General features: G+C 39.5%; 1 protein-coding gene across 6 annotated transcripts in view; it reads left to right on the top strand.

Moving 5' to 3' along the window:
- Window positions 1–16,561, top strand: part of Jupiter (microtubule-associated protein Jupiter) — a 58,319-nt gene that overhangs the window by 36,663 nt on the left and 5,095 nt on the right. For 2 of the 6 annotated variants that reach the window (XM_069135093.1, XM_046622081.2), the window contains exons 1-2: window positions 5,400–5,504; window positions 5,905–6,142. The exons of 2 other annotated variants lie outside the window; for them this stretch is intronic. In XM_069135093.1, the coding sequence (XP_068991194.1) occupies window positions 6,081–6,142 (62 nt within the window). In that variant the 5' untranslated portion in view covers window positions 5,400–5,504; window positions 5,905–6,080. Of the gene's footprint in view, window positions 1–5,399; window positions 5,505–5,546; window positions 6,143–16,561 lie in introns of those variants that run through there. 2 more of the 6 variants (XM_046622082.2, XM_046622080.2) reach the window with 2 other exon arrangements.

The raw sequence follows: 16,561 nt of genomic DNA, 5'->3' as shown, positions 1-16,561 counted from the left end.
CTTCCACATTCCTACCCTATTCCATTGTTCCTTTCCTGTTTCACCGTTCCAAACATCCGTAGATACTGAACTGATTTTTACTCGCAAGTTCCGGAGGCGGAATTAATTTATTGCTTTACGTACATTTGACGGAAAGCGCCCGCGAACTCGTTGACAAACCTTGAATCGTCGTGTAGTGTACAGGCAACGTTTTCTGCATGTGGCTTGTCACAGAAGATCAGCACGTGCCCTGCTGATGCTGCATGCAGCGCACTCCCCTATAGGTCGAGGTAGGTATACTTAAGCTGCAGCTCTGCGGGCGTTCAACATGAGTCACGGTAAAGCGGTAAGCTGACAATTAGATTGTTGTTCAGCTCCGTATGTCCGCAACCACATATGGTCGAAAATTTGGCGATATTGGCAAACCACCAAAGCCGCAGCAGCGGCTGCACCTCGTTTCACCAGGTGTAACGCGTTCTTTATTTTTCTATTTGGCCTTTTTACTTTCGTTTCAATGGAAATAAATCCACGACTATTCTCCTCGTCTGGCAAGTACATTATAACGAATCATGAAGTTGGACAGCAAGAAGTTACGCAGAGTTCACTAAACATACTTGAGCCGATTTGTCATCTTTTGCGATAAGATTTTTTTATTTTTTTTTTTGTTTTTAAATATAGTTTCTTCGTGCTTCTTCAGGTAACAGTCTGCGCCACCCGCTTCTTAGACTGACAGCATTTCGTGCACATCCCTCTGGTACGATGCATTATATCGTTATTTAGCTTCTAGAGGTCAACAGACAATGTCTTTGGTTTTTGTGTGTTCGTGTGTCTGTTAAATATGGAGATCTCGGATTGTGGATTATATACGCGGAACGGAGTCAAGCCGTACCGACCTCTTTAAGTTTTTATTCCACGATCGAAATAACGTCAAGCTCACTTTTCATCTACCTTAAAATATATTGTACCCTCGCGAGTTTTCTCCAACTCTTGATATTTGGAGACCAAGTTTAATTCGATGGGCTAAATTATCGGAGTTTCAATTGCCGACGTGTATAACAACCATTCGAATGAAAATGTAATCTGATTTACACTTGGCTGTGGTAAAATTTTTTTCAGTTTTACGTAAAACACGGTCTTCTTTTCTTTCGTGAAGCAGCGTAATTTTGATCCGTTGTAATTGAATTCTTTAAAAATAATGTAATCAGCGATCGTTGCTGAAATAAAGACAAATACGTTCGTATTAAGTTACCTTAAAAGAGATCATTTTTCATCAGTTAGTGACGTGGCTCCGAAAACGTAAGAGTATACCTGTGTGTATAATACGAGATACATAACGAGTCATTGAAGATAATTGAATTAGCGCGCTGTGATAATATATTTCAATTAAAGTTTGAATTGCTTTTTTTTTTCCTATTATTATATTTATCGACCGTTAGTCCCGCGCCAGCAATACCGAAAATGGGGTCGAGAGCGCCAAGACGCTCCGTTCGAATTTTTTCACAACTAACGTACGTACGCAACGTCGCTTCGGCTTCAATTAATCCTTATCGTTAATTAACCGACGGGACGTCCGATTCGGGGGAAGCCTCGTGATTCCGGCTATATGTAGGTATTGTACGTACAATTAGGTGTGCACAATACACACTTCGTCAGCTACATGCACATACGTGTACGTACATCGGAACACCGCACCCACCACCACCACGTTTCAAATACATCATATTATATTATACAGGATGTCACGTTGCGCGTTGAGCGTAGCGACTCGGCAAGTAACCATGATTCCTTTACAGTTTATAATTTAATATATAGTAACTGTTACTTCCCCCTACCTCGCCTTATTTTCTTATTCGCCAAGCCCTGCTTTACTCAACTTTAAATATACGGTTCAAGTTCGAAAAGCTGATTAGAATTTTTTGAAATTCAGCAAATCGTAGCGTTCATGCGAAACTTGTAATCATATTTTGCAAACTCAGCTGATCGATTCGAAAACATAATTATATAAAATTTTCAGCGATATTTACTCACCCTAAAGTTGGTACTAATTAATCACAGCCTGAAATAATAAACTGTTAAAGATTTTATTCGCATCAAGATTAACAGATAACTTAATTCACGTGTATAATTACATACTGCTTGTATAAAACGGCGGTAAATCGTTTGTAATTAAACCTTTGAACCTGCGAAGAAAAACCGACAAAGAGAGAAAGTTTTATCGGTGTAATTCTTGATTGCAAAATTCGTCTTGGACCTTGATAATTGGGATAGATCTCCAGACGAGACAATGAAACGTTTACTTCGGTGTTTGAAACCCGCCTTGCCGCCGCCAAAAGCAGCGACACACACACACGCGCGCACACATATACGGAAGTGCTAAAATACGCGATGTATATAATTAGGGCACACACTATATACGTATACATACATATATATTGTGCAGCAAATTCCTGATGATGCATGTATGCTCCTCGTGTGCATTTACCCTTCCATTTAATAAATAGTCGGCCTATTATTCAATTATCTACTCGCTTTGCACAGTGTTCCTGCATCGTGCAACTTCGAACTTATCCTGTAGAAATCTTCGACTCGTATCCAAGGAGAAATGTGAAATCGTCGCGAAAATTTACTCGCTCATTCACGGATATTGGAAAGAAATGAGAATCGTCATTGCGGAACGAAGTTCGAAAACTCTTCGCAATATTTTAAAGCTCGAATATTTATACGGTTAATTGCATGGCAAACTGTCGAGGCAAATGACGAGTCTAAGGGTCTCTTCTCTTCGCTTGCTGAGCCCGTTTGCCTAATATTAACTCGGTATTTTGGTACCTGGGAGCTGGCTATCCGTGGCCCGATATTTTGTGATTCTTGTTGCCGTTCTTCAACTTCCACTCTGTACATGTGGAAATTCTACACTGTCGTCGTAATCGCGGTTTTTAATGCGGAAATTCAAATCTCGCTATCTTGCAACGAGCCGTCAACACCTGCGGTCAACAGGGATAAATTGTCCAGTTTCTTTGTTTTATTACAATATCGGTTTACCTCCAGCTGCATGGAATTATTATTTAAGGTTATTCATTGCGTAGTTGTAATACATAATTTTTTTTCTCGTACGTTTCTAATAGAAATACAAAAAATTGACGTTACAGTCGTTATCAATTCCATGGAGAATTAGATCCTTGATACGCTTGGAAAAAAAGAGAACGCAGCGAGAAACAAGAAAATTTGTTACATCTGATTTAATCTGGACAAGAAAAAAAAAATCTATCTAGCCTTTCATCTCAAAAAACGTTAATATTAGGTACAAACAACACGGAAACAAACTATAATGAATAACATAAATTTGTCTAAACTACGCACGATTTTACTCCAAGTAACGTTTGTCGAAATTTTCATGCCTAAATAATCGTCCGTAAAGTGTCAATTTCGTGTCTTCGGCCTGTCTGTCGACATGTAAACTAAACAAATCTCGAGCAATGGTATCACGAAATAATTGCTACTAGTTTACCAAGAAAATTACCACCGATTTGCGTCAGGATTTTTACACTTTCTTATACTCGCTACCGAGTCCAGGAGATACAGAACATCCCGAGAAAATGGGCGGCGCCATTTTCGTTTGGAAATCTTGAAGAAAAACTGAGGTAATTTCTTCACCCCAGAAGAAATTCCAGGTTCGTGTATTTTTCAACGCGCGTGATAAATAATTTACTGCTAGTCATTAATTTTCACGAAATATATGTAAAAAGATCAAACCTGTACAAGGATTGCGATGGTTATTTTTTAATTTTTCAATTATTTTGTACTTTATCGAAAGTTCTTACAAACTTGTAAGATCTGTCATTTATGTTAATAACTAACTCGCGCTTATTCAGTAAAACAAACATTTCGTCCGAAATTCCTCGACATTTTGAGGAAATAAACCGATTTTTCATAAATTGAAAAAATTCCGCAATATCGTTCCTTTCCTTTTGTTAATTGCAAAAAATCGCCAACGGATGTGCAATACACGATCTTTTAGGTGCTGCATAAAACCTCTACTTATTCCATACTCGTACGCGTTTTTGTTTACTCCCTATAGAATTACATGAAAAGAGTGAGAGAGAATGTTTCGTTAAAATCGTTAATGGATATGTTCTTTTTTTTTTCTCCTATCATGAACCGGAATACTTTGTAAAATCTGTATAACATGTATAATATACGTGTACACTATGTTCATCAAACATCGGAACGTAAAGGGAAAAGTGGGTTTTTAATAAGAGCCGATACAGAGGATACGTGAATACTTATTAGCTTCCCGTGTAATAAGCTGGGTGGAAGGTTGTTATATATATATATATATATATATTTTGCATGCGGCAAAGTTGTACCTTACACGTTTAACGGTATACCAAACCTCGAACACGAACCAAGAAATATATATCCATCGACTCGAGGAGATTCTTTACATCATGCAGTATGGAAGAAAACATGAGCAGCGTAATTCATGAGAACATATAACGCTTGTAATACTTTTTTGTGCTTATTTATTTATTTATTTATTTATTTATTCATTCTAACGAAGATCCCAGCAGACCATTCAGTCGTTGGCAAAATTAGCAGTTGTTACAGTTATTATTTTGTATACTCGCGTGCAATGGATAGTTCAATAATTTGAAATCGTAAACGCTGTATAATATCTAATTTTCCGTTCGGCAAGAATATAATGAAATGGTTAAATGAAGTTTGGTTTGACACGGTGAATAAATATCGATCAATTTAAATATAACTACCTTCTCGCCAATTACACCAAATGGATATTTTAATACAGACTTGACAACAAAATAAAAATATTTTTTCTATTTTCCTCCAACAGTTTTTTTTTTTTTTTTATCGCGTCATGTGAAATTTGACAAAGAATTCTTAGATTCAATTCGTCTTGATCATATGTTAATATTTGTCTGAAGGAGAAAAATAAAAAAAAAGAGAGAAAAAGAAAGTCTACTTATTATTTTTCGGGTAAAAGGAGTGAATTCATTCGTACATTCTGCCGATTTTACTGCCGATATTGATAAATCGTAACCCTTGAACCGTATCGTGTTAATCTCGGCCCTCTTTTATACTTTTGAGCCGTGTCTGCAGCGACGCGAAAAATTCCCGAAGATGACCCTGCTCCACGGTCAGCTAAACTCTTCGCATCGTTTACCTCCGCGTATTGATTGAGGTGAATGGACGACGGGGACGTCGTCGTCGTCGTCGTCGTCGTTTCGTAGCTTCCTAGTCCTCGGCGTCGGCGTCGGCGTCACGGGGGTGGAAGCACGCCGATGTCAGACCCGGCTGGAGGCGAGAGAGACGAACGATCGGGGGAGAGAGAGAGAGAGAGCGCGCGGGGAGGGGGGGGGGGGAGGGGGAGGGAAAAGCGAGATGGTATATACCGAGTTTATACCCGGTGGTTTCCAGTCTGCTGCGAGCTCTACAGACGAATCGTCGGGAGAGTTTTGTCGTGCGCTGATAACACGGCATCGATATTTAACCACAGCTTAAAAACCAAAGTATAAAGATTTAATTGTTGTTGTTATTTTTTTTTTTTTTGTTGTTTCTTTCTTTCTGTTCTTATTGTGGATATATTAATACAAAATATACACGTATATCAGATATTAAAATATCCGCGAGTAAAGTTAAATATAATCGATTACAAAAATTTGTATTACACATATCAGTTGTTAATTGATCGAACCGCATATTTTCTCACTCTTACTTCCCTTTCTTATCTCTGTTCTTATTCATTTCTCATTTTTGTTTTACGTTTTTTTTTCTTTTTTTTCCTACCACGTATCGAAAAGTGCCAGAACGGAGTGAATCTTAAAAATAAATTGTCAGTTTAAACTCGATTTTATTTTCGATATTTATCTGTATTTTATTTTTATTTTCTCTGCTCGTATCTGTATAAAGTCGGATATTTCACAACCGCGCTCCCCCGCTGCAGAGAGAAGACTTGCTCTGGTACTTCCGGTTGGTGATTGAAAAATATCACTCTCGAACGTACCTGCATCTTCTTTTCGGTCTTGTTTTTCAACGATTTGAATAAAAAGTTCTGCGATTCAAATACCAAACGAATAACAATCATCATGGCCACTTATGCCGCCTACCGACACATCGAATTGGACAACGTTGGCTATGGAAAGAAGAGGTAAAACAGTTGCAAAAAATATTCTAATTGTAAGAAGAATAGAAGTAAAACATGCGCGTACGCGTATTGTATCATCAGCTGATCGTTGACGATCCGTGAAATAGAGAAGTTTTCTCGATCCAGAGGGTAAATGATCTTCCGATTATAAATCACCAGATGTGTTCTATTGTATGCAATGAACAAAGTGGCGAAACGAGCTGCTATGCGTTTGTAAGGTCTCACTGCATAATAATTATTATAGCAATCTTTCTTAACTACTTGCGAAATACTTTGTAAAGTATGTGTATAGCGGAATGACACCTATGTGCAGACTAGACAGTCGTTATGATACAATAATATATACACCTCGAGTTGCTTGTGTCACACGAACTTCTCAGCGTAATTATTAATCGCGGTGTTATTACGAGCTTTTAACGTCGAGAAGAAAAGTTTTTTTTTTTTTTGAAAAATCTTTCGATAAACTCATATACCTTCTTTGACCTTGCACGAGGTTTAGTCTTATCGCATACGTCGGTAACACCATGACTCTACCGAGGATTAAAATATGCTCGCGGATAGAAAACGCTGCGGAATTCCCGAGAATTTTCCTTCGCGAAAACCACACGACTTCCGTTTGCGGTTCTACGATTTTATATATATTTCTGCATTTCTTGTTTTTTTTTTTTTTCCTCTTCCGTTGCGGATAATTGTCATGTTTCACGGATGTGTGGATTTCGATCATTTTTGTAATATATCGCAAAAAAAAAATAAATATATATATATATATGTATATACGTATATTCATTTATATTTCACCCTAAATGAGAATCGCAATATGCAAACAGAGCTTTGGCTAGAGGAGATTATGCGAGAAATTGCGACTCGCGAAATATGGTGAGAAAATAAGGGTGGCCGGGGTCAAATACGTTCCAGCATCGAGGATTTCCGGGTATTTGCAATAAACGGACGAGGGAACTGGCTCTTGATTGCGTGCTGCAGTGTCTGCACCGACTTTAGGAAGGCGATTCCTGGGTCGTCTAGACTCCGGAGTCTCGGTCTACGTAGTCTAGGCTCTAGACTGTTTGTTCTTATACCGTCTTCATAACTATGCAAACCACCACGCAGTACAGCAAAGACTCGGCAAGTCTCTGTTTCAAGTCTCAAGTTTCCGCCATTTAACAAATTGCAGGTGATACGCTTTTTACCGATTTATTTCGTAGTGATAGGATTTTCGTGGTAGGAACGCGTGCGATTCCAATTTAGGTACTTAATCTGTGAGATGAAAAATCTGAAATCGCGTCGTTAAATGAGAATTATTGACTTTCTTATCTTAGCCAATGAACTTTGTTAGCAGAATTTTAAACCTTTTTTTTTTTTTTTGTTATTTTTGCTCAAAAAATTATTGCAGCATTTCGTGATGCAGTCGATGCTGCTGCTGCACAGCTTAGAAAGCGTGACTGACTTTAACGGATGTATTAAGTGTAGCCCTCTTGCTTCAGCTGTTCATTCACTAGCCGTGAAATACTCGGGAAGATATCTGTAGATTTGAATCCCCGCCTCATTTTGTGCCGGAAACTTTATCACGATAATCAATTGTCATTTTATGGAGATTATATTTCCCGATCGAAGTCTGAAAATTAGCTTCGAGAGATTCAATCGATTTTGTATTTTGTTTATCATCACAGCGGCTTGGAATTAAAACCATTGGAGAGAATGTTGAGAGTTGAAATATCAGAACGATTTTGATGATATAAATTACGATTCGATAACAGCTACGGTCGGTCGGTTTAGTCAAAAGATAGATTATAGGGAGTTTGAAACTCCGTTGGAATCAGTGAATATTTTCTTTTCTCTACACCGCACTTCTGACCTATAGTTACATTTACAGTGACCGATGTTTGTCCCCTTGATATTCCAGCTGTAATTATCCAATAAAAAAATCACTTCCGGGAACGGCATTTAATTTCTATTAATCGTTTCGATCCTTCGTATCAGCCCATCCCTTACTCCGCGTTCCATATCGATGGACGCGGCTATAGCTATAAACACATGGAATAGATGGACGAATGGATGGATAGACATACGGATAGATAGATAGATAGATAGATACGGATACATATTTATACCACTAGGCGTGTTTTACTCACGTCGTTAATTTCTTCCCTTCGCCCCCGGCACCAGCTGACTATTCCATCCCACTTGGCGTTTAACTCCTCTTATTTGGGAACACATCGCGGAACAATGCGAGCTTTGTGAACATTCGAAGTGACGTAAATGGCGCATAAGGCTCGCGTTGTCTCTGAGGTACGAGTGTTCCTCGAGCTTTTATCATCAACTAGAGTGTACGTAGAGAGGCGAGGGTGCAGTTTCGCGTCTACTGCATTTCTCGTTATGCACGATACTCTGCAATCCCGTGTTTGCGTAAGACGGAGAGGACGAATCGGCGTGAAATTTTGTTGAACCAGTGAACCGGTGAACCAGTGTTTACTTGTTCTTTTGATTTTTATTCTTTCATTTGCATTCTTCTTGATTCGACGTCTGCAATGGTATCGCTAACTTCAACTACATATATATGCATTAAGAAAGAAAAAAAAGAAAAGAAAAACAGGACTGATTTGAAACGTGAATAAAATCCGAACGCGTTGACCGATTTCCGAAAATTTTATTCTGATTAAAACTAAAAGAATGAATCTTGCATATCGCGTTTGAAAATTTGAAAAATCTTTATTCGTTGTTGAGCAATACGCTCGTGAAGTCAAGTTTTGAAAAAATCGCAGAGAGACTGTAAAAAATTAATATTACAGAATGTTGAAGCTTAATTACGATGTTAAATTATTATTCCTGGACTAATTTTTTTTTCGATTCAATTGCTTAAAAAATAATTGGCAGCACTGTGCGTTTTATTTATTTCGTTGATTTTTAATATTTCAAAGTTTTTTAATAATCAATATTGATGAACACGAAAAGGCAAATGGGGGACGGAATACGTTTATATGGTTTTACGTGTCCTCCGCTTACGGTTACTACTGCCAGAAGCGAGGTTGAAGTTCGTAACTTTATCGTAATGAAACATTGGGAAAAAAATCACTACTTTCTTAAGTGTACAATGATTTTGAAGGAACTAAGATTTTGAAATATGAGTGTGTTTTGTTTTACAGTGCGACCTCTTAATAGAGCCGCTCACGGGCTGTGAGGAGAATACATTTCTCGGTGTAAATTAATTCAAGTTCTACTTAATTGAAGATGACGGTGTAAAAATATAACATCAAATTTCCGTTCTTTCTGTATTTTTACGAGTTGCAACGTCATTTGTCACATTTTTCTTGTACTTCAAGTCTCTGATCGAATCGTTGAGAATAACGTTATTAACTTCAATACGGTTGCCAGAACTTTCCTTCGCCAGAATGCAATATCTCTTTTACCGAAGAGCAAGAGAACAGGCACATCGTGTGACTTCAGCTTCCACGAATCAGCGAAAATTTCTATTCCACGACTGAAAATGTGACGCTTTAGGTAATTAGTTAATATCAGAAAAGTCAGCCTTAAGGCCATCTCAAAAAATCTAAAATGTTTGTTATAAATGTTGTCGACTGAATCAATTTTGGTCAAGTTTTCGATATCGGTTGCGATCGACTTTTTTTTGATTGTGAATTTTCTTTCTTGATAATGTCTCTCGAAAACTGAATTTTAACTTTGAAGCGCGCACTCGTTAATTTTACCAGAAACGTTTAATATCATGTGGGTAAAATCTCGGAGAATTTCTAAAACGCCAGAATTAATCTTAGATTCACGAATTCAGAAGGAAATTGAATTGACCATTCTTGAATATAAATTTTTTTTCAGTCTCCCAGCAACTTTTTCAAAATCTGTTTTACAAAGAGCGAGTATCTCAACAACGACTAAAGATTTTCCAGATTTTCAAACGCGAAATAAAAAAATCATTATTTTACATTCGATAAGAAAAAAAAATATATATTCTTGAAAATTGCTCAACACCTTCGGATTTTATTCACGTTTCAAATCGGTCCCGTTTTTGTTTTTGGCCCACCTAACGTATTACGTCGCGATATTCGTCTACCGCATATTCCAGCCACTTTCGACAATAGGAGGGCCTACTTTTTTTTTCTTTCTCGCCTAACGACAGCTCTCGAACTACGGTCAAGTGCAATCCGATCGCCGGTGGTTCCGCCACGGTCTTGACGATGCTTTTCCCCTCCGCGCGCGGAACGTGCAGATAGACTTTCAATTCACCGTTAACTTAGTTACGTTCGTTCGTTTGCGATGCGAGTCGAGCAAAGTCCCGCGTTCATTATGTCCCGGCTACGCCACACTTTACTCTGCACCAAGAGAGAGAGAGAGAGAAAGAAAGAGAGAGAGAGACATCCAGTTCCCCAGAGCCAATGCACATCTAGGTAGCGAATGATATGTGAATGATGCACTCGCGTACATTCGATGTTGTAATTATACAAGAAAAATATATAGTTTTCTGCTTTCTATTCGTGCGTGCAGCGCGATGCGACGATGCACCTGTCTCATTACAGCGAAACGCAATAATTCTGCACCGTGTAACGCAAGATGACATTGACCGTGTAACACTGGGAGAAAAGAACTGCTGTATGATATCGATTATGCATGGCTGTACGCATGTTCGACCTAAATGATATATAGTTCGGTCTATCAAATGTACGGTGGAAATCAACTCGAGTCGGAGGATTTTTTTTTATCCCAGATAATGTATTCGTATGTCATTTATATACTTTGTTGCGATTTTTCACCCCTTATTTTTTGTCTTTCATTTTACGAATATTATACATATAAGACGACTTCGTCGTGAACGAGCGGCGTCACTTCAAACTGTTACATATGTATTGTATACCTATAGCATATCTACTTCCGGACGGGAATTGAATTGCTCACGCTAGGCGACTAAATGCCACGATTTAGCTTGATATACGTATGTAGTAACTCTTCGGTATATACATATACATTGTGTCATATGGACGACGATATTTTTTGACCTAAAAATTATGAATATTCCGTTTTACGTACTTAAAATATATTCACATATGTATATATCCGCACGAAGGATGATCTCGGGCATAATTTTTAACGATATACGGCAGTGAGTGAAGAAGAATTTTTGTTGCGCAAGCAAATAGAAAAAAAATTTTTTTTACACTCTGTCATAATTATTAATAGCCAAAGAAGTATTTTATTTCAGTTCCAAGAAAATAGTGTTCAAAACAACGGTTTGTCTTGTAATATAAAACTAAATTTTCGAATTTGAATTAACCAAACATTTACTATCGCCATATCTGAAATGCCGTATACAATAACTACGTAAATTTGACATCTTTTTTTTTTTTTTTGCTCCGAGTGCTCGATAATTACTGGGTTCACGATCCGTGCGTTCGGGTTTCGGAGAGCTGACGAATATTGAGTAATAGTTCGTAGCTGAAATAAAAAAAAAAAAAAAAGAAATAAAAAATAACCCTTATATACACTCCGTCTGTTTCCGAATCGCGATCCTTCCCCGCGACGGCAAGTATCGGACATAGATGCCCGCAAACTGCCCCTCGCCCCTGCATCATGCCTTGTAGGTATATGTGTAAGGTAAGTCTAGACGTCGAGGTGTATATCGGGTGATCCGCGACTTCCGTGACCGCGTACCTAGTAGGTAAAAATATCGCGTTACAAAGTAAGCTCCGATCCTCCTCCTCCTCCTCCTCCTTATTTCTAGCACGGACACGTTCGCACGGATCGCACTCGATAGCCCCGTTACTGCTCCTCGAGTGTTTGCGCACCCACACAGAGGCATTTACGTCGAGGCGATCGCGGGGGTTAGTCACCCTCGGCGCGTGCCGGGGCTTCCCCGGGTCGGGGCTTCCGGAATAGCGGGTCTCCGTTCACCGGGAAGCCGTACCGACGTCACGAACCCGTCACGTATACGTTTGACCGTGTGTGGAAACGTACGCGGGCCTTATCGGGTTCTCCGTCTCACAGAGAGAGAGAGAGAGAGAGAGAGAGAGAGAGAGAGAGAGAGAGAGAGAGAGAGAGAGAGAGAGAGAGAGAGAGAGAGAGAGAGAGAGAGAGAGAGAGAGGCATACGTGAGAAGGGAGAAAAGAAACGCATTCACTCGTGGAATTGACCCTCGCCGATCGTGTGACACGTATCGCGTTTATTAACGGCCTTCAAAACATCTCCGTGTAATCGTTGGCTCTGTGCTTTGCAGCTTTGTATAATGTACCATACTTACAAGGAACAATGCTTCTACAAGTGCTGTGATGACAATGAGCTTTGATGCAAAAGACGTTGTGAATCACTTCGAGCTCGCACTGTATCGTGTATGCTGTTTATTTATTTTTATCTTTTCTTCTCGTTTCTACCTTCTTCAGATCTTGATCTTTGCGCGTTTGGTAGATCGATGATCGTTAATGTGGATCAGGACACCAGTGTGGCTTTTGCGACTGATGAGGTGTAATTTAGGTTGCTCGATTCAGTGTACCTGAATTCTTTATTGGTGAAGATAACCATGACTTATGCTATGAGCACTTTTAGAGAAGAAGAATGCGATCGTGAAGCTATTCGGGCGTGCATGAAACCTTCGAGTTATTTACAGAAAATTTTTGATATAAATAGACGATATACTTCATTACAACGTAATTGATCAATTAGTTAATTCGTCGATGAATTTATGTTGGATCGATTGGATTCCTGTAGCCAATAACGATAAAATAAAGTCTGTTTATAAATAACCGCGGCCGGTTAAAGACGCAGTCGAACTGTTTTCCGTAGAAGGTTCGACGATTAAGGGGAGAAATGAAAAAAAAAGTTCAGATCTTCACAAATGCCAATTGAATTTTATCCCATTGTCGGCATATTTGCACTGCCTACTCCCCTTAATACCATCAAGATACGATATCCTTCAAGCTCTTGCAATTTCTCGATACGATCAACGCCGACTTGGCGTTAAATCGAAGTCACCGCTTCTTCTTGCAATCGGTCGCAATCCTACGCTATTAATTGCGTCGATGATGGAGATCAATTGTTTTATTGTATCTTTCTTCGGAATTGGACCGGTTCACCGAATTTGTCCACCTTCGCTCGGGACCTTGCCAAGACGCTTAACAGCGGAAGTTGACAATTATTTTTTGATTTTGTTTTTTTGTAAAATGATTTTCGATATGGCGTCACGCTGGCAGAGGTTGATATTCTTAACTGTCGTGCGAGTTGGATTTTTATGATGGGAAAAAGTTGACCCTGCACCAGCTGCAACGACAAGGTTCAACAATTAGCTAAGAACCGGGGTGTCTAGGATAAATTCGAATTCGAAGCACATCTCATGCGTAAAGAAGCGGCTCGGCTACACGTTCGTAATCACGTTAATTGCCTTGGGTAACTTCGATCTTTGTAGCTATGACTTCCGCGTCCTTTCCAACGCGGACATTAATCGGTCGAGATTATTCGATCACGGTTTGGTTCGGTTCAAGAATAAGTCTTTTTTTTCTTATTTCGTCTTCTTTGTTTTTTTTTCTTTCTTTCTCTCTCTCTCTCTCTCTCTGTCAAACCTGCAGGTGGAAAAAAGTAGTTCCGTGAAGTGAACATCGCTGACGAAGACATAATCGATTCCTAACCGCAGATAAATCTCGCTCGGGTTTTTTTGTCGGTCAGTTTTGACTTTGTCCGTAGACTGAGAGCTGTGCTGTATTTGCCGGTTTTGACACGCGCGAGCGAAACAATTTAGCTGTGATGAAAAATAACGGGATCACGATTATCTTGGTTTCACGTCGCAGCAGTCGTCGATCATAACTCCGGATACTTTGGGATTTTTTTTCATCGTCTCTTGAGTATAAAAATTAATCATGCATTTATACTTGATTGTCGTTTCGTTTGAATTACGCCGTTCTCAGTGTAAAAGCAAAATCCTTGATTTATACGGATGTCACTTCGTCATACGAACGTTGTCATTAATCTCGAATCTTACCGTTTCAGAGTTCTCATAATTTCGTCTCTGATCGACGAGGTCGATCGCTGGAAGAAACGAAAGTCAACGTTTAAATTTCCCGAATCGGTTGTCACGAAATCGTCCTAGAATCGGCGGTCCGGGTAATGGGAACGAGGAAGAGAACCGTCTGCACGGTACAATTTTCATCGAAAAGTATATCCGTTTGTAATAACGTCTCGTGCATGCTCGCGGGTAATAATTGGAACGGCAGAGACGTCGTCTGGTCTGATCGCTCGCTAATCCGATCGTCGGACGATCCGATCCTTCCTAGTATATAACCACAGTTCACCTCCTCTTTCGTGCCTGGACGAGACGTCGCAGGAATTCTCCGTCGACGAATGTCGATAACGGGGGGATCGTACTTTCCGATTTTTAACCCCCGGCATCACCTAACTGCTATTCGCAGACTGCAGACGTCTGAATTCTTGAAGGTCGTTTCGTTACGTGTGTGTATACATATATAAAAATTTTCCTCCATCTATAACCCCGAAGCCAGGCGAGGATCGCGACTTAAGGCCTCAGAAAACTTTCATCATATCCTAGATAGCGGGCAATCGATCAAACTCTAAATTCTATGGAATATAAAATATTACACTACAATATGTTTCGTCGTGTATATGCATAGGTACGTTAACCGAAGACGATTTGCATGCGTACCTATACCTACCACTGTTCGTGGTTTCTCGCACGAGGAGGAGTGATCTATTATTTTTATTTTACACAACTCATGAATAATAATTGTGCTTGGTATGTTATACGTATGTACAAGAATAATTTTACGGCCGCTATAAGAACCAGCCGCCATATATCACGGCCGTTTTGTTAACCCTGTTTTAAAAACGGTCGATTCGTTGTACTATATATCCAGCTTTTGTTCGACCTTCCAATTCGGGTCTAATATGAACTTCGAGTTTCTTTTTCATAGCGCAGTGTTTTTTTTGTTTTGCTTTTTCGATGACTCCCAATTGCGAATGCCAATTGCTTGATAGCCTGCTGTAATTCAATCAATTTCCCCTCTTGTCGCTCAATCCATTCTTGGATCAAGCCGGGTTTGAAATTGATTAATCACAATCAATTACTGTCTCCACGATTTCAACTCAATTTCAACATCTCTCATGGCTCGGAGGCTGACTGCGAGTCAAACGTGCGTAGGATCGTATAATGATCATTTATCGAACCATTAACGGTTTTATCATTACTATTGTTAATGTCATACAAATATATAAATACTGGATCGCAAAAAAGTGCATCGATATAGCAAACAATGCCCGCCTACACCACCCTGTACCTCGGTTAAAGATTCCCGTCTTGGTTCGCTGTGCAAGCCTAAGTATTTACAGAACATTATCCGACACACCCATCCTGTTTGTGCGGTCGAGTGCAGGCAGGCAGGATACTTCGCATCCCACGAACCGAACTTAACTTAACTTAACTTAACTTAACTTAACTGAACCGAACGACTAATTATATTGTTATCTAGCCGTGGCTATCATCGTCAAAAGTACCGGTTCTTCGGCCATGTTACAAGGCGTGTATGGATGCGCATTCTCGATGGGATTCGATGCGCGGTCGGTAGAAACCGGTGTTTGTTCTTTCCTTTGTTTAATTTTGCAATCTATAATCAATCGATTTCCATACTTTCCGTTCCAGGCCGCGCGGTTCACCTGCGCTGCGCATCGAGCAATTCCCTGCATGCACATCTATACTCTCATCTTATGCCTCTCTAATCACCGTTGCTTATTATAGATTTCTTATTGCCCCAGCTGTGTAACGCGGGCATGTATCTAATGTAAAACTTACCCAAACCCACACTTACGTGTTTATCCTTTGAATTACGTTCATTTCCTGCGCGCTTTGCTCACCGTGTAACCCTACGATTATTTATCGTCTTTGATATACTTCCGGAACAGGGTCGTGTTTGTTTGCTGCTTTTTTCCCTCCGAGTAAACTGCATAACGAGAAAAAGAAATCACGGATCGGTGATGAAATTGCATCGGAAGGATTATTATCTGCCCGTAGATATCATCGCACTTTTCAGGCACGCGCAGCTACGCGGACTTTAATGGATTTCGAACACCGCGTGCTACTCTTGCTGATCCCTGGCGTGACGTTTTACACATTTGCGGTGCACGCAACCCTCGTTAGACAATTTTCACTGAAAACGGTCTGCCTCGCTATAAGTACGCGCGTTATTGAAACTTGAAAAAGAATCCACGAAGCATTGCAATGCATTTGAACTAGAGTACCTATCTAAATGCACCGTTTTTGGTCACTGTACCTAAACCATAATTGATCGGACTTGTGTCCGCGTGGTATTAAAAACATACTCGATTACTGAATTAATAACGAAAACGTAAATGAAATCGATGTTAATGGTAAAAAACAAATTTTTTTTTTTTTTATTTCTTGGAAAGATCACCTTCTTCATTTTTCAA

The sequence above is a fragment of the Neodiprion pinetum genome, chromosome 4 (genome assembly GCF_021155775.2).
Source record: "Neodiprion pinetum isolate iyNeoPine1 chromosome 4, iyNeoPine1.2, whole genome shotgun sequence".
NCBI classification, from domain to species: Eukaryota; Metazoa; Arthropoda; class Insecta; order Hymenoptera; family Diprionidae; genus Neodiprion; species Neodiprion pinetum.
The sequence above is the reverse complement of the archived record's forward strand: the minus strand, read 5'-3'. Positions and strand labels throughout refer to the sequence as shown.